Genomic DNA, 18,906 nt, shown 5'->3' with positions numbered 1-18,906 from the left:
ATACGCAATGTTTTTGGCATATTATGTTTTATTATTTCAAGAAAGGTAGAAATGCAACTGAAATGCAAAAAAAGATTTGTCCAGTGTATGGAGAAGGTTCTGTGACAGAGCAAACATGTCAAAAGTGGTTTCTCCAGCATGTCTTCATGCTGGAGATTTCTCGCTGGATCATGCTCCATGGTAGGGTAGACCTTGAAGTTGATAGCGATCAAATTATGACATTAACTGAGAACAATCAATGTTACACCACGCGGGAGACAGCTAGCACACTCAAGATATCCATATCAATAAAATTATTGGTGGAAATGAAAAATATGTATTTTATGGAAAAAAACTAAACCGACTTTTTGGCCATCCCAGTACATGGAATTGGTATCAGTCCTTTTACCTTAAACTCCAGTAGACTGATACTTATTTGTAACAGCATTTACATGAAATTAACTCTAATTCTCTATTGTAAAAAAACTCCCACTGTGTTTTATAAGATAAACTCACATATGAAGTCTGGCAATTGATTATTTTGATTCCAAGCTAGAGCTCTTTCCTCTCTTGTAGCAGTGCAAACAAATACTGTTGACAGTGTCACATGGATCTTTTATTTGGCTTTTCTCTCAGATGTGGACACCTCAAGATCGCCAGTGTATCCTTAATACCTTAGCACAGTTACTTCTGGATAAGGACTATACTGTGCTGATTGGTCGCCACCTACGCCCTATCCTTTTGGATTTGCTGGAAAGGAACGCTGAAGCCATTAAAACAGGAGGCCAAGTCAACCATGATCTTCACGAACGGCTCTGTGTCTCAATGAGCAAACTCATTGGTAGCCATCCTGATGTCCTCTCGTGAGTAACAATCTTATTCTTCATGTTTCTCCTTGAGTTGGTAGAACCTGTTCTCTCCTGGGAAGTTAGGAGGAGTCCGAGCTAAGAATGGAAGAGGAAAAATACAGAAAGGAAAGAGATAAGTGGTATTGTTTTATAAAAATAATCACAGAGAATCCATGTATCCAACTCAGTTCAGTGACGCTTTACTAGGTTACTTTTATGTTTTGGCCATCAAGACAGAAAAATGGCCAAGATATGTCCCCTGCCCTCAAAGGTTATATTATCTGGCAAGACATGCACGTAAGGCATATTTAAATGTTTTAGCCGAGGCTCTTAAAGCATCCACTTCACATGGATGAGATTTGTTGCTTGCTGGAGTAAGCTAAAGAAGGTGGGTTAGAAGACCTTCAGCTTTCTTAACTTTCTGTAAATCCCTCCAAATCACTATGGTAAGAAGTTGTGTTAGAACTAGATTCTAATGTATTTCTTTTTTAACCTGCTTCATTTCTAGCCTGGGCTGCTTCCCTACTCTTTAGACATGGTAATTCCCCCACTCCCAAGAGGTTACCATGTTGATGCCGAACTTAGTGCATAACACATTACAGCCCAGAACTTCTGGGCTTAGACAATCTGCCTGCCTCAGTTTATGAAGTTTCTGGGACTTTATAACTATATGAAACATATAGGAAACAGAAAGGCACATGCCACCACACCTGACTTTCTGTTTTAAATTGATAGTAAAATATGGTTCTTGTAGAACAGCCAGAAGAGGCAGGAAAATGAGTGTCAAGGGTTTTTTAATTGAGAAGATAAAAGAACTTTTACTCTAAATATGAATAATGTTCTTTGTACCAGTAAGAACATCTCTTGTATCCATCTCTTATTTTTTAGTCTTCATTAACACAGTAAGTACATTTGGGTGTCTTGGAAGTATAATGTCTAGTCCGGTCCTTGAATGAGTGAATAAGAATTGAAGGCCTTGGGGAAAATCATAATTTTTATGAGTTTTTCTAAAAAGGGAGGAAAAAAATAGGCCAGGTATAATGAAACTAGAAAATACATAACAAAGCAACGGTCACCATCATAGACGGTAATCAGGAATACATGGTGTGAGTTGTTGAGGATTGGGATTATGGCCTGTCTTGGTAATCATTTAAGTGTACTTGACTGTGGTACTACTTCATTCACAAGGTATGCTAGTCAGTCTTGTAGGATTGACATGTGGATGACTTGAACACTGACTTCCCTTAAGACTTTATGGAGAATGCTTCTGGAATCATTAAAATGATGGGTTAGCTACATTTGGTCTCCCATCAACTTCAAGTTAAGTTCTTATTAAGTGCATGTGAGGTACACATTTCCAAGGCAGTATATTTTATTTTATATTTTATTTATGCACCTACCTTGTTCCAAAATGGATATAATGCCACTTACAAAGGTGTCTGTGATAGAGTAACCTAAAAACAGGAAAAAAAAAGCTGTTTGTAAATGGTGAGTCAGTGCATGATGGGAAATGAACTATAGGTAGTGATGTGGAATGGGATTTTGATTTTTAGCTTTAAGAAATGTAGCTGGTTAATTTAACATCTGCCTCAAATTTCTGTAGAGGAAATATACCTAATGTATTAGGAATATAATTAATATATATGTATTTTTAGTATATATTTTTTATTCTCATCCAAGGATGTGCTTATAGAATTTAGAGAGAGGAAAAAGAAGGGAGGAAGAGAGGGAGAGAAGCATAAATTATGTGAGAGAGAAACATCAGGGGGTTTCCTGCAGCACGCATCCTGACTCGGGACTAAACCTGCAACCTAGGCATGTGCCCCAACTGGGAATCGAACCCATGACCTTTCAGTTCACAGAACGACGCTGCAACCAACAGAGCCACACCAGCTAGGACTATACCTAATGGAATATAGTTACATGAAATGCAGTTACTTATTCAGTAGCTAAATATAGAAGTTCTCTCTCTTAAGCTCTAGATCACATCATGGGGGTAAGAAAGTCAAATGTAATGGGTTCCGATATTTGCAAACACTTGAATACAGTATGTTAATAGAGGTCTGAGCCAAATATTTAAGGGGAGCTTGGAAAACATTAAAGTAAGAAAAATGAGTGTGTTGTCCTCTTGGAAATGAAGGTTTCGTATTGTGGCAGATTGTGGAGAAAGAATGAAAAGAAGGGAATGGGATGGGGATGAAAATCTAGAGACTGGACAGGAGGAACCCAGTCAAGCTCCCTGGGGTCTTAATGCCTTAATAACGTTTATTTCTGGGTTCACACTTCTTTCTGAGGCTCAGCTGTTAACCTATTTGGGGTTTTTATGAGGTACCATGATTGTCTTAACCAGACATTTCTTATTTTCCTTTGCCAGTTGTTCATTACTTCCTACCCTCACTTACTAAGATATGATTGATGTGTAACATTGTGTAAGTTTATAAGTTAGTGTGGTGATTTGATATGTGATGTATGTGATATATATATTGTGAAATGTTTACCACATTAAGGTTAGTTAACACATCCTTCCTCTGACATAATTACCATTTTGTTATTGTTTGTTCATTACTGTTTTGCATATAGAGTTCTCAGAACACATTTTTTTTTTTTTTTTTTACCCTTTGCAAGTTCTTTTTCAGGGCTGTGAGAACGCTTCTAGTCTGTTGATGCTTTCTTTATTCTGATATATTAGTTACATTTCAAGGTTCTATTTTTAAAAAGTCATCTAGTTCTGTTTTTAACTTTCCATTCTTAACCTTGATCAAACTTGTGGTACCAGATTTCTTCAGCTCAGTAGGTGGTTTTGAGGCAGGAGATAGGAAGGAGGAAACTCCAGAGGTGCCCCAGGGCTAAGATAAAGAACATGGATAAAGGGCAGAGACCATGTCCTAAGTCTGGTAGTTTCTGCATCTGGAAAAGCATTAAATCCTAATTAATCAGGACTGCACCTGCGCAGAAGATGCTACCCGACCCCTACTTCATTATAATAAGTTAGCATTGTGGGACCCTCTCTGCAGTAGCCAATCAGGGAAATCATGGGAGACCCCCCCCCCCCCCCGAGGAATAAAAGCCCTCTAGCCCCTGAGTTCGGGGCTGCTGCTGCAGTTAGGCTCTTTCTTCTCCTCTCTTCTCTGCTCCACTCTGCTCAGAGTTGGCCTGCTCCCATGTTCTGTGTGGCTTAATAAATCTGCTTTTTCTTGCTTTCTGCTATAAACTCTGTGTGTTCGGTTTAATTTTTTGTCTGTGATCACCAAGAACCTGGTTACCTGTGCCCACCTGTGACAGTTTCAGATGGTTAATATGAGGGGGAAACAAAAAAAAAAAAGAACACAAAACAAAACCCGGAATTATCTTCTGGAGGGCGGGCCCTTGTATTTAATACAGTCCCCCCCCAAACCCCGGAGTGTTCCAGGAACCCATCCATATCAGTGTACCAGCTACTGGTAGTGTGAGAGGCTGCATTCAGCTTCAATGAAAATTTTTTTTGAAAACTCTTTCAGTGCCTTTGTCCATTTCATGGTGGGCGATTTACAAGTGCGCCTGTCCATACTGTGTTCAGCAGTTTTTGACCAAAAATGGCATGACCCCTGTGCCCCACTGTCCCTGTTCACCTGAAGGAAATGTTTTGCTGATGTGGAAGAGATGAAACAAAAAATGGCAGAAGCACTTAAAGGCATCAAAACTGATGAATTCAAAAATTCATTTTTTAAGCAATGGAAAAAAGTCTTGATAGATGTATTGCATCAAATAGTGCTTTGAAGGTGACTGAAGTTTAAACATGTAAGAATAAATATTCAAGTTTTTATAAATTCTGGTTTTATTTGGGTCCCCCTCGTGTATTATGTTATATGTTGAATTTTTCCCCTTAGTGTTCTCTCAAGAGTATAACCTTATTTTTAAGTTCTGATTGTACTTCGGTTTACATTTTGCATCTTTTGGTCTTTTTTTAGTTTGTTCCTCCTTTCTCTCTTCTTATCCCCCACCATAGGTTTTTTTTAAAGATTTTAATTTATTTTTTAAAGAGGGGGAGGGAGAAAGAGAGGGGGAAAGACACTGATGTTGAGAGAGAAACATCCATCGGTTGCCTCTTGCGTGCCCCCAACAGGGGGACATGGAGTGAAACCCAGTTATGCACCACGTCCAAAACTGACTGGGTGACCAGAACCGAATCAGTAACCTCCCTGGGTAGGGCGCTCAATCCACTGAGCCATACCAGCCCCTTCTCCTTAGTTCTTGCAAGTCTCAACCCTGGCATGCAAATCCTGTGGAAGATGCCTTGCATTAGAAATGAGGACTACCACAATGACTGCTCTTGAATTTCATAGACATTGTCTCCAACTCTCAGAGGTTAGGTGCTAATCCCATTTTGCAAATGAGAAGACTGAAGCCCAGAGCTGCTAAATAACTTGATAGAAAGTGACAGAGCTAGAATTCATTCCTAGGTTGGCTGTTGTGTACCTGCTCGTCCTGTTGGAGCCATTCAAGTATTTGTTGACTGACTCCTGCCGAACGTGATCTAAACAGTATGTTATATAGCTAATGATTATAATCCTAGGAGAGAAAGAATAATCACCTAAGTTTATTTGGATTGTATTGGGTTAATTTTTTGGTTTCAGTTCTGCATTTGCTGCCAGCTTATTTTGGACATGTGGATCAACATCTGTGCTCAGTTTTGGTCCTTTGTGAACAACAGCAGATAGAATTCTGTGGTAGAGCTTACTCCCTTTGTAAGGTGATATATGTATATGAGCAGTCAATCATGTTGAAATCATGTTGGTATAGAGCAGGATGAGGGACCAAAAGTAAAAGTAGTTGAGCTTTTACACATCTGCGTTTCAAAACTGTATTCAGAAATGCCATAAAAGTAATACCTTGCATTTAATTGTACACTTTTTGCCCGCTCCAAGAATTATTTTACTTACTCTGACAGCATTTTTTTGAGGATAGGAATGTCCTTTTTTTATTACAAAAATAGTATATTCAAGTAATACTCAACAACACAGAATTGTAGAAAGCAAAAGATCTTTTCCACCCTGAAAACCTACTCTCCAGAGAGTACTGCTATTAATAGTTTGCTGTGTTTCTTCCCGTCTCTTTTCTTTTTCTCAGTCTTGCACCCCCCGCCCCAGAGTGGCACACTAAGGTGTTTATATGCACACATTTTTAAAACAGCTTTACTGTGATACAGTTTCTGTACTACGTAAGTGTGTGATTCAGTGGCTTTTAGAGTATTCACAGGTACTTGCAACCATCACTACAGTCAGTTTTAGAACAGTGGTTTGCCTATTTTTAAAATAAGACTTAATAAAATTTAAAAGTGAATATTTAATGATGTACTCATTCTAATAAAAATTACATAACTTTTGGCTTGCATCTTGTTTTTATATTTGGTCACTTATGGACATCTTTTCATGTCAGTAAATAAAACTTTAATAGTTGCATAGTGTTTTTTTCTTCTAATCCCTTTGTTAGGCATTTAGGTTGTGTTTGAATTTTTGATGTATAATGGGACATTGAACATTCTTGGGCATAAAAATTTCTGGATCTTGCAGGAGGGTTTAGGAATGTGGATTCTGAACCTGAATGGTGATATTTTAGTAATAGTGTATATTTATATAGGACTATATAGTGTTTAAGTATGTAGATACACATTATCTTTTTAATCTTTCTACTGTGACATAATCAGAGACTGTTAGTTCCATTTCAGGTCTTTGGAGAGGTTAACTAAGTTGTTTTAAGTGTCAGAGCCAGAACTGGACCGCAGGTCTTATTTCTCGATGCTAGAAGGAGTTTGATAAGTTGCCCAAGTGAGTGGCTCATCTGAGATTAAATATGTAATCTTGTTGTTCCTTGTTGCATTTTTAGACTGTATGAGTTTTTCTTACCCCAGCAAAGAGACTCTCATCCTTAGTCTTTGGATAGTCTCTCGGGACAAATCTGATCATTTTTTTTCTCTGGCTAATAGTGCTTTATTGGTCCATCCATCATTCTGTAGAATTTTAGAGTACTTCCTGGGTCTCTAGAAAAAACAGTGCTGTACTCAAATAAGTTTGGGAAGGAATATCGACCGGTCTCCCTTACAGTGGATTGCAAGTTCTCTTCCCACACTTGTCTTACAAGCTTAGTAGGGCTGTTGCCAGTGCACTCTGCTCCCTACCCCCTGTCTTCTCCTCGAAGACCCCTTGGGTCAGGTTGATCACTTGGTCATTGTTACATGCCTACATGTTTGTATGTTCCTGCCTGCTGGTCCCACATGGGCGGCTGGCACCAGCTGCCTTGAGCTGTTGGAGCACATACCAGCCTCCCACGCCACCGCTGTCAGGTCTCCCTTCTAAGCCATAGCTGAATCTCGTAAGACCCATTTGTCCAGTCTCCTTCAGAATATCTTGAGTGTTAATTCACCAGGCCTCTATTCCTGTTTGCTAGGCTTGCTAATTGAAATCCAAGCCTTCCCACCAATCTCCTTAATTTTCATGTTTGTATTCTCCCACCCAACTGATGGTCAGACCTCTTCTGTCACCCAAATCCTTTTCTTGTGCCCTCTGACTGCTTTATAACCTGCACACACTCTCGTATACTTTTGGCCTCTTCTCTGTTTCTTTTGCCTCCTTGCTGTCACTGATTTGTGGTGGTCTGAAGGGTACTGTGTCCTTTTGGTACTCAGATAGGGGTCCTTTAATTTCACCCTCGACATCCCTCATGGTCAGCGTATCTAGTGGGTGCCCTTCTCTATGAATTTTTTGGACATTCTTTCCCTATCCTGTATAACTTTGTGTCTGTGGCACCTGCTTTCTTCTGCTTTTTTTAGTGATTATCGACCAACAACCAATGTCCTGGTTCTTCCTTTTAGTAAGTTGGCAACTGGCCCACCATCTTTTTCCAACCCCAGCTCTTATCTTCAAGCTTGGGACATCCATACAATGTGACTGCTTTTACTTGACTAGCTATTCTCCAGTGATGTTCTTTTTTCATTCCACATGCCCTGCTCACGGCAGTGGTCACACTCTGGGCCTACCTTGTATCTGCATCATCCATCACCTTTGAAATTGCTGACTCAAATGCACCATTCCCAGACTGCGTCTCTTATCCCACTAGTTCACTTGCTCAAGTGTGTTTAACAACAGTTCTTTCTCCTCACTGGAACTGCTAACTCTTTCTTCCAGTTTATCACCCCCTTCCTGGATATAACCTTCTTGTACAGTGTGAAATTCTTTTTCCACATTATGGTTCCTGTCTATTAATTTATGCTCCTATGTCCCTCTGTTTAGTGTTCATGCTTATCTAGAAAACGCCAACTCTTGATGAATCTACCTTCTTCATGTTTTCAGTAGAACAACTGAATCACACATCTGAGCATGGCATTTATCACTGGATTCAAATAACCACTCTGCACTTAGTAGTTTTGTGACTTTGAGCAAATAACCTAACCGCTTTAGACTTGTTTCCTTAACTGCATATGGGGGATAATAGTACCTACTATTGACAGCCTCTGTGTTCTACTCCCTCTCCATTGTAAGCCTGGGTAATGAGCACAGAAGGAGTTAAACCAATGGCTTCCTTCATGGTTGAACACATACAGGGCACAGAGGAGTTTGCTTTTGTTCCACCATCCTCCTTTCTGTAGCTATGGATTTGATTATTATAGATAAGTGGAATCATAGAGTAATTTGTCTTTTTATGATTGGTTTATTTCGGTTAGCATGAAGGTTTATCTATGTTGTTGTATGTGATGGGATTTCCTTTTTTAAAGTGGCACAGTATTGTTGTATATGGATGCCACTATTTATTCATCTGTTAAAAATACTTGGATTGCTTCCATCTCTTGGCTGTTGAGAATAGTGCTGTTATGAACATGAGTATGCAAATACTCTTCAAGACCCTAATTTCAATTCTTTTGATAATTTACCTGCAGGTGGGATTGCTGGATTATATGGATCTGATAACACTGCATTTCAACCTATAATTAAATTTAGATTTAATGTTTAAAATAATGTTTGCTTGGTGTGGAAATATGGTAGTTCTATTTTTATTTTTTCAAGGAACTCCATACTGTTTTCCATAGCGGTTGCACTGTTTTACAGTCCCACCAACAGTGTACAAGGGTTCCAGCTTTTCTATATCCTCACCAACAAAATTGCCTTTTTTTTTTTAAATACTAGCCATCCTAATGAATGTGAGATGCTATCTTCCTGTGGTTTTGATTTGCATTCCTCTCATTAATGATGTTTCATATACTTCAAATGCTTGTTGGTCATTTGTATATCTTTGGAGAAATGACTGTTCATATCCTTTGTCCATTATTTTTAAAAAATTTTTAAAAATTTATTTGAGAGAGGGAGAGAGACATTGATTTGTTGTTCCACTTACTTTTGCATTTATTGGTTGTTTCTTGTACATGCCCAGACTGGGGGGATTGAACCCGCAACCTAGTCATACCAGGCCAGTGCTCCAGCCAATTGAGCTACTCATCCAGGGCTTTTCCTTTGTCCATTTTTAAAATTGGGTTATTTGTTTTTTGTTTTTTTTTTTTTAATTTGTATAAGTTCTTTATATATTCTGGGTAATGATCCCTTATTGGATACGTGACTTGCAAGTATTTTCTCCCATTCTCTAGATTGCCTCTTCACTCTCCACTTCATAGATTATTTCCTTTGCTGTACAAAAGCCTTTTTTTAGTTGAATGTGGTAACATTTGTCTATTTGTGCTTTTGTTGATTGTGCTTTTGATGACATAGCCAAAAAAAAAAAAAGCCAAATCCTGTGTTAGGAAGCTTTCTTCTTCTTTTTTTTTTTTTTTTAAAGATTTGTTTTATTGTTATTCCCGAATTTTTTTAAAAAGATTTTATTTATTTATTTTTAGAGAGAGGGGAAAAGGATGAAGAAGAGCGGGAAACGTCAATGTGTGGTTGCCTTTCGTGTGCCCCTACTGGGGACCTGGCCCGCAACCCAGGCACCTGCCCTGACTGGGAATCACACCGGCAGTCTCTTGGCTCGCAGGTCGGTGATTGGTCCGTTGAGCCACACCAGGACTGTTTTATGTACATTTTCATTTGTTTATAGATACTTTTTGATTTCTTACTTGATCTCATTGTTGACCCATTCATTATTTAATAACATGTTAATCAGTCTCGCTGTATTTGAGTGTTTTTGAGTTTTTTCCTTGAGATTGGTTTCTAGCTTCAATCCATTGTGATATGAGCACATACTTGATATGATTTTAATTTTCTTGAATTTTTTGAGGCTTGTTTTGTGTCCTACAATGTAGTCTGTCTTTGAAAATGTTCTATGTGCATTTGAAAAAAATGCATATTTTGCTTTTTGGGTGTGAAAGATTCTGTATATATAAATTAAGGCCATTTGATCTAGTGCATTGTTCAGCGCCACAGTATCCTTGTTGATTCTTTGTTTGGAAGATCTATCCATTGTTGATAATGGGGTGTTAAAATCCCCTATGATTACTTTGTTGTTGTAAATATATTTCTTAAAGTCATCCAAGATTTTCCTTATATATTTAGGTGCTCCTTTGTTGGGTGCATGTATGTTTACAAGGGTTATATCCTCCTGTTGGACTATTCCCTTAAATATTATGTAGTTACCTTCTTTGTCCCTTTTTATGGCTTTTGTTTTGAAGTCTATTTTGTCTGATATAAATATTGCTATCCCAGCTTTCTTTTTGTGTCTGTTTGCTTGGAATATTTTTTTTTTCATCCCTTCACTTTCAGCCTGTGTAGATCTTTTTTCTGAGGTGGGTCTCTTGTAGACAGCATATATGTGGGTTGTGCTTTCTTATCCATTCAGCTACCCTATGTCTTTTGATGGTAGCATTTAATCCATTTATACTTCAGGTTATTTTTGGTAGGTACTTATTAATTGCCATTTTTTCTGTGCCTGTGTTTCTCTTTCTTTCTCTCTTGTTCTTTTTATAGCAGTCCTTTGAGCATCTGTTGCAGTGCATTCTTGTGGAGATGTACTCTTTTAGCCTCCTTTTGTCTGGGAAGCTCTCTATTTCACCTTTCATTTTAAATGGGATACTTGCTGTATAGAGTAGTCTTGGTTGTCGGTTCTTGCCTTTCATTACCTGGAATATTTCATGCCAGTGCTTTCTGGCTTGCAGTGTTTATGTTGAGAACTCAGCTTATAGCCTTATTAGAGCTCCTTTGTATGTTTCTAGCTGTTTCTCTCTTGCTGCCTTTAAAGTTCTCTCTTTGTCTTTAAAACTTGTCATTTTAATTATGATGTGTCTCGAAGTAGGCTTTTTTGGGTTTATCTTGATTGAGAACCCCTGTGCTTCCTGAACTGTGTGACTTTTTCCCTCACCAACCTAAGGAAGTTTTCTCTTGCCATTTTTTCAAACAGGTTTTATACCCCTTGCTCCTTTTCTTTTCCTGGTATTCCTATAATGAGAATGTTGTTAATGTTTCATGTTGTCCTGAAGCTCCCTTAAACTATCATTCTTTTTGAATCTTTTTTAGTTTTGTTGCTCTGTGCATTTCTTTGTTCCTTGTTTTCCAACTTGCTAATTCAGTTCTCTGCTTCATCTAGCCTGCCTTTAATGCCTTTAGTTGTATTTTTAATTCCAGATATTGTATTCTTCATTTCTTCCTGTTTATTCATAGTTTCCATGTCCTTTTTTGTGCTGCTATGGTTCCCACTAAGTTCCTTGTAGTTCCCATAAAGTTCCTTGCAGTTCTGAGTTCCTTGAACAACCCTATAACTGTTATTTTGAATTCTATGTCTGATAGATTGCTTGCCTCAATTTCATTTAGCTCTTTTTCTGGGGATTCTTCCTTTCCTCTTGGTTGGGGGTTATTTCTTTGTCTCCCCATTTTAGGTGACTCTTTTTGTTTGTTTCTGCATCTCAGGTTGCTCTGCTTTGCCTGCCTGTCTTTTTGAGGTGGGCTTCTGTGGTAGGAGTTCTGTGGGACTCAGTGGTGCAATCTCTTGGATGTTCTGATCTGGATGCTCTAGGATTGCCCTTTATTCAGGTTATGTGGGCTCTCTTGTTGTACTTGGGCTCTGATTATTGATGGCTCATTCACTGGTAGGCTCTCACCTCCAGCTGGCTGACTGGGAGTCACAACTCCCACTGCGTTTTGTATGCTTTTGTACAGGTTCTGGTTAACAAAGAAATACTACCCAGAAAACCAAACCCATCCCAGCAAAAATACCCCCCTACCACATCAGCGATATGAACAGCAATTGAGCAAATATTAATAAAGTTGGAAAGAGATTTAGAATATTATAAGATAGGAAAAAGGGAATATGAGATGACTAAAGGAGAGAAAAATGATTTTGAGAGGGAAGTGGGAGGGGAATTAATAAGAGTAGGGAATAGAAACAAAGCAAAAAAAGGGAAGATAGAATTTAAGATGTAAGTAAAACAGGAAAGGGCTATGGCAAAATGGAGTAAGAAAAGGGAGGAGTATAATATGAGATTTGAAATAAAAGAGAAAAAAGTGACCAAAGGGAACAAAATTGCTGAAAAACCACAACAGGGTCAATAATGAGAGCTGAACGAAGATAAAATAAAGGTGGAAAGAGAATTATACAAAAAAGAAAAGAGTATAAGATGTTTACAGTAAAGAAAAACAATTTTGAGAGGATAGAGGGAGGAGAAATAATAAGAGTAAAGAATAGAGTCCAGGCTAAGAAAATAAAATTCCAAACTCAAATAAGGAAGGACAGGAGGAAGGCAAAATGGAGTAAGACAGAAGGAGAATAATCTGTGAGATTTGAAATTAAAAAAAAAAAAATGAACAAATAGGAATAAAGTAGAAGAACATCAATAACTAATATACATGCCAAACAAGCCACGACTTATAAAGATGGAAAGAAAATAAGAATAGAAAAAGGGGAAAAAGAATGTGATCTGACTAAAGGAAGGAAGAATGATTTTGAGAGGCTAGAGGGAAGAGAAATAGTAAGAGTAAGGAATAGGAACAAGGTGACGCATAGGGGAAAATACAATTTACAGTGAAAATAAGAATGGACAGAAAGAAGGCAAAATGGAGTAAGAGAATGGAAGGTTATAATGTGAGATTTGAAGTCAAAATAAAATTAAAAAATATAAATAAAAAGAATAAAAGAGGACAAAGAATAGTGAATTAGTTGGAATACTATTGAAGTGAAAGAATTATTAAAAGCCTATGTGAAAGAAAGAAAGAAAGAAAAAGAAAAAAAAGAAAGGAAAATACAAATTCTGAAGAAGTACGAGGTGGAATTTGACTCAGCAGAGTTTGGTGTTTGCCTTCTGTCTTCTCTTCCAGGATCTACCTCTGGCTTTTTATCAGCTCAGGGTCTCAGGGTCTCAGGGTCTCAGGGTCCCAGGGTGGGTCGTCCAACTTCTGGCACCACCGCCCGTATCACTTTCATCTGCCTCTAGAGGGGGCTTTTATTGCGATTGGGATGGTGGGACCCCTGAGTCTCCGCTGGGGGGCACTGATCAATCTTCTGGGAAACTGGGTATGTCCCCTTGCCCCTGCACCACCTGTCTTGTTCTGTGCCAGCCTGTGTCCAATAAAGTATAGTTTTTTATGAACAAGCTGTCTGTTTCAAGGGAGGGTCCAATTTTTGTAAGAGGGTCTTTCCTGATTGGTGCTTATGGCAGTTCTGTGTGTGAGCCAAAGCTGGGTGGAGCCCCGATTCCCTCTTGCTGCACTGATTTCTCATCTCCCTGCTTTGCTGGCCTCAGTGAAATAGGGCCCTAGGAACCAGTGTATTTTGTCTTCCTGAGAGAAGTTCAAAATGGGCCCTTTAGGTTATTCTCTCTGTCTTTCTCTTGTGGAAATGCACCTTACAGGGGATTCTTGAGCCTGTCCTGTCTGTTTTTTGCAGAGCTTCCCAGTTGGAAGCGGTGGGGTGGTCCTTTCAGTCCTGCAGGAGGTGGGGGCTGGGTGAGTCCTTCCCTTCCCAGAGGTTTGATCTCTGCTGGCTGGGGGAGAGGGCTCTGCCTTCAGGGGGTGTAAATAATCTCAGGTGAACCAACTCTTCCCCATCCTCTTCCCAGCCCACTGCCCTCTCAGCAGACACTGTCCCCAAACACTCCTCTCTGCACAGCCTCTGGCCTGCTAGCTGAGCCGGGCTGGAGCCGAGAAACCCCTTTGTGCACCTTTCTGATCTCTCTGCCCAGCTGTATTCATTGGGAGCAAACTGGGCTTCCAGTCTTTCCCTTTTGCTGGCAGGGCAGCTGCATGTGGGGGGGTCCCTGGCCAGCACACTTCAGTTCCCCTTTCAAGAAGTCTTTCTGGGCATACCCACCACAGTACTGAGTTACTGTCCAGTTTTCCACACATACCCCCTTTACAAAAAGCCAAAAGTCTGTCACAGTCCCGGCTGATTGCAGCCTGCCTCCGCCTGACCAAGGTGCACATAGAGTCCCTTTCTCTCTCTGGCACTCTCTTGGCTGCAGCTGTGGGGGTGCGTGCGTGCGTGCGTGCGTGCGTGCGTGTGTGTGTGTGTGTGTGTGTGTGTAGCGTGGATCTCCCCGACTTTGTATGCTGGCCCAGGTCTGGAGGTTCTCTGTCCTGGAAAGGGGGAAACTGCAAAGCTGGGGTCTCTGACTGGGCTCTCCACTGCTGCAGGTGCCGTGCATGAAGTATTTTCCCTACAACCTATAAAATCTCCTCACCGCTGGTTGTGAAATGTCTTCTGTTCTCTCTGGCTTCCGAACTTCATGTCCACTAAGATTCTGTTGAATGTTCAGTTTATTTGTCAACAGATCAGCTGAGCATCTCAGTTTGGGGCAAGAGCAAGTAGGGTCAACTTCCACCTATGTGGCATGAAGTTTCTCCCTCTCAAGCTTCTAAGTATTTCACATATGTTATGTCACCTAATTCCATAACAGCTCTAGCTTCTGTTGTTCTATCTTTTCATTGGAGCAGGAAACAGATGGGCAGGGAATGTAAGGGACATGCTTATGTTTTCAGTCTGTATGTGTCAGAGTCAGGAATGCACCAAGGGTTTCTGATACATGAAGCTGAGACTCAGTGCACCCCACAGCATCATGTTTTTTTCTTGCCTAATTGCTCAGGCTAGAACATTCAGTACTGTGTTGAATAAAATTGCTGAGAGTGGGCATCCTTGTCTTGTCCCTGGTCATAGAGAAAAAGCATTCAGTTTTTCACCATAGAGTATAATGTTAGCTGTGGGTTTTTTATTTATGGTGGTTATTATGTTGAGGTAGTTTCTTGTGTTACTGGTTTAGTGAGTCTTTTTATCATGAGAAGGGTCTTGAATCCTGTCAAATGCTTTTTCTGCATTAATTGAAATCATCATTTTGGTTTTTTTATTTATTCTGTTAATGTATATTATATTGATTGATGTTTATATGTTGATCCATTATTGTATTTCAGGAATGACTCCCACTTGGTCATAGTATATAATATATTTAAAATATTGTTGGTTTTGGTTTGCTAGTATTTTGTTGAGGGTTTTTGCATCAGTGTTCACCACGAATATTGATCTGTAGTTTTTCTCTCTTGTAGTGTGTTTTTCTTAAAATTAAAGATTTTATTTATTTTTAGAGGGGAATGGAGGGAGACAGACATTATTGTGTGGTAACCTCTTGCTTGCCCCCTGCTGGGGACCAGGCCTGCAACCCAGGCATGTGCCCTGACTGGGAATTGAACCAACAACTCCCTGGTTCATAGGCCAGCGCTCAATACACTGAGTCACGCCAGCCAGGGCTCTTGTAGTGTCTTTACCTGGCTTTGATATCAAGGCAATTCTGGCCTCATGGAATGAACTTGAAGTGTTCTCTCCTCTTCAGCTTTTTGGAAGAGATTGAAAAGGATGAGTGTTAACTTTAAATGTTTGGTAGAATTCTCCAGTGAGGGTCTTGGACTTTTCCTTATTTGGGAAGGTTTTGATTATTGATTCAGTCTCCTTCCTAATTTATTGGTTTGTTCAGATTTTCTATTTCTTTATGATTCGCTGTTGGGAAATTATCTTTTTTAGGAATTTATCTCTTTACCTTAGGTTATTCATTTTGTTGACATATAATTCAGAATATTCTCTTATAATCTTTTTACTTTTGGTGTCATGCTTGATAGTGTAGCCTCTTATTTCTGATTTTAGTTATTTGTCTTCTGCTTTTTCTCCTAGTTCCTCTAACTCAGAGTTTATCACTTTTCTTGATGTTTTCAAAAACCAACTCTTAGTTTTGTTGATTTTTTTACTATTGTTTTTCTGTGCTCTTTGTTCTGGTCTTTATTTCCTTTTTTTCCCTGTAGTTTTAGGTTTTCTTTGTTCTTTTTTCTAGTTCCTTGAGGTGTAAAGTTAGGTTGTTAATGAGATCTTTTAAAAAAAATAGACATGTTTATAGCTATAAACTTCTCTCTTAGCACTACTTTTGCTGCATCACATAGGTTTTGGTATATTGTGTTTTTGTTTTCATTTGTGTCAAGATATTTCCTAATTTCTCTTGTGACTTTTTTAATTTCTCTTGTGACTTTTTTTACCCGTTGGTTAAGAGTGTGCTGTTTAATTTCCACATATTTAAAGATTTTACCTCCGTAGATTTCTTTTTTTTTTTCCTTCTTATTTTGAGAGTACGTTTATTGAAGGTAGGGAGAGTGAAACAAGGAAGAGCTTAGGACAGAAGAAGCAACAGGGAAGAGCCTAGGCAGGGCTGCTTTGGCTCACTGAGAAGTCAGGGAAAAGGGGGCCTTGGAGATAGGGTCAGGGGCTTAGCCCAGGATGAGCTGCCGCTTGCCCATTGCTCCCCAGGTTGCAAGTCTCATGGGCTCCCTTAAAGTTTATGAGATGCATGCCTGTGGGGGAGAAAGAGGAGGAAGGGAAAGGTGCTGGCATGTTCCCGGGAGACCTTTGCTGTGGATTCCTAGTTTTGGTCCATTGTGACAGGAAAGGGTATTTTGTATAATTGCAATATTTTAAAATTTGCTGATACTCGTTTCATGTCCTAACATGTGGTCTGTCCTGGGGAATGTTCCATATACCGGAGGGAAGAATGTATGTGTTGTAGTTCGATGGAGAGTTCTATATATGTCTGCTAGGTTCAGTTGGTGCATAGGGGTGTTTAAGACCTCTGTTATTTTACTGATCTTTTGTCTCGTCGTTCTGTCCCTTATTGGATGTCAAGTATTGAAGTCTCCTGTTACTGTTGGGTGGCTATTCATTTCTCCTTTAAAATCTGTCAAAGTTTGCTTCATGTATTTAGGAGCTCTCATGTTTGCTGCATAAATATTTAAAATGATTATATCACCTTGGTGAATTGACCCATATCTTTATAGAATGTCGTTCTTTGTCTCTTTTAACAGTTTTTGACTGAAAGTCTGTCTTGTTTGGTGTTAATATAGCCACCCTGCTCTCTTTTGCTTACCATTGCATAGAATTTTGTCATTTCTTCACTTTCAACCTGTGTGTCCTTAGATTCAGAGTGAGTTCCTTACAGATTGCATATAGTTTAAGCTTTTTTTTTTTTTAACCATTCAGCCAATCTATGTCCTTTGAAAATTTAAATCATTTGTAGTTAAAAGTGACTATTGATAGGGAAAGACTTACTGTTGCTATTTTGTTGTTTTTTTGTTTGTCTTGTATCTTTTTGTTCTTTTCCAACCTTACTGCCTTTTGTTTCTTGAGGGTCTCCTCTTTCTCATTTAAGATGCAAACAAGGTTTCTCTTCTCAACTCCCCCAGGTGAGAGAGAAAGAGAGAGAGAGGTGGGGTGGGAGTGTGTATATGTGTAAGTAAAAGTGGGTAAGTGGGTACCTTCTTTAGTAGATAGCAAGTTCCACAAGGAAACTGTCTTTTTGGTTTTGTACCCCAAGGATTTAACAGTGTTCTGGCTCATAGTGAGGAGTCAAAGAATGTTTGTTGAGAATTAGTGTATTTTCAGTAGTAAACACTTAGATAGCTCATGCCACGACCCTGGTGTTGTCTGAATTTGAACAGATGTAATCTCAGGACTAGGTGGCTTTAGATTCTCTTTTTTCAGAACCTTTGGAGTTCCTGTTATGTTCTGCTGTCGTGTCTCAAAGTGGAGATGTATACATTGATATCCTCACCAACAAATGAAAGTACTCTCTTTCTTCTTGAAGGTTTGCCCTGAGATATTTCAAGGACACTTCTCCAGTCTTTCAAAGACTCTTCCTAGAGAGTTCAGATGCTAATCCAGTCCGCTATGGACGCAGGCGGATGAAGCTCCGGGACCTCATGGAAGCAGCCTACAAGTTTTTGCAGCAAGAGCAGTCTGTGTTTCGGGAGCTCTGGGACTGGAGTGTGTGTGTTCCTCTCCTCAGAAGCCATGACACCTTGGTCCGCTGGTGCGTAGCTGTTGGGTTTTTTTCTGTGCTTCTAGTGTGGGGATGGTAGAGGGAGTGCAGAGCCATGCTGTATAAGGAGGGAAAGGAAACCATTTAATGTTTATCTTTGTGCTGGTGCCTTTTGTGTTCTTACTCTTTCTTTAATCATGTAATCAGATCAGAGGAAAATGAGGTGAGTGGCGTTTCACCTTTTTCATGTTCTGTAAGTGAATTCATTATGCCTGATTTATATTTTCCACTCTTAGATGTGTTATATTAATTCTATGTGATTTCCTTTTTTAATGTTCAGTTGGCTAGCAAATCTTCTTTGTTGTTTAGAATCACCTGCAGGCTATGAGTGTATATACTTTTATTTTCTCCAGGTACACAGCCCATTGTCTTGCTCTGGTAACTTGCATGAATGAAGAGCACAAGTTATCATTCCTTAAGAAGATTTTTAATAGTGAGGAACTGATCCATTTCAGGTTGAGGTAAGATGGACTGTTTCTGGAGATCATGATGCAGCTTTACTCTGGGTTGAAGTCATTGATGAGTTCCTCATTTCACTCAGGCTACTAGAAGAGGCCCAGCTGCAGGACTTGGAGAAGGCCTTGGTTTTGGCCAATCCAGAAGCTTCCCTGTGGCGTAAGGAGAAGGAGCTGCAGTATTTACAGGGACACCTTGTTTCAGCTGACCTGTCCTCCAGGGTGACTGCTGTCTGTGGTGTGGTGCTGCCTGGGTGCATACCTGAAGAGCAGGTATGTTGGCATCAGTAGCAAGGGCATGTTCTCCCTTCCCCCTCTTAAACATTTATAACATAGA

At 39.5% G+C, this 18,906-nt stretch overlaps 1 protein-coding gene across 1 annotated transcript in view; it reads left to right on the top strand.

Annotated features, from left to right (window-relative positions):
* MDN1 (midasin AAA ATPase 1) overlaps window positions 1-18,906 on the top strand; it is a 143,766-nt gene that overhangs the window by 5,838 nt on the left and 119,022 nt on the right. The window contains exons 2-5 of the mRNA XM_054569713.1: window positions 616-842; window positions 17,881-18,105; window positions 18,468-18,575; window positions 18,656-18,842. Coding sequence (XP_054425688.1) covers window positions 616-842; window positions 17,881-18,105; window positions 18,468-18,575; window positions 18,656-18,842 — 747 coding nt within the window. The remainder of the gene's footprint in view (window positions 1-615; window positions 843-17,880; window positions 18,106-18,467; window positions 18,576-18,655; window positions 18,843-18,906) is intronic.

Source organism: Pteronotus mesoamericanus, unplaced genomic scaffold (genome assembly GCF_021234165.1).
Source record: "Pteronotus mesoamericanus isolate MK-2021 breed Mesoamerican mustached bat unplaced genomic scaffold, CSHL_Meso_final contig_20, whole genome shotgun sequence".
Taxonomy (NCBI): Eukaryota; Metazoa; Chordata; class Mammalia; order Chiroptera; family Mormoopidae; genus Pteronotus; species Pteronotus mesoamericanus.
This window is presented reverse-complemented; position numbering and strand designations above follow the sequence as displayed.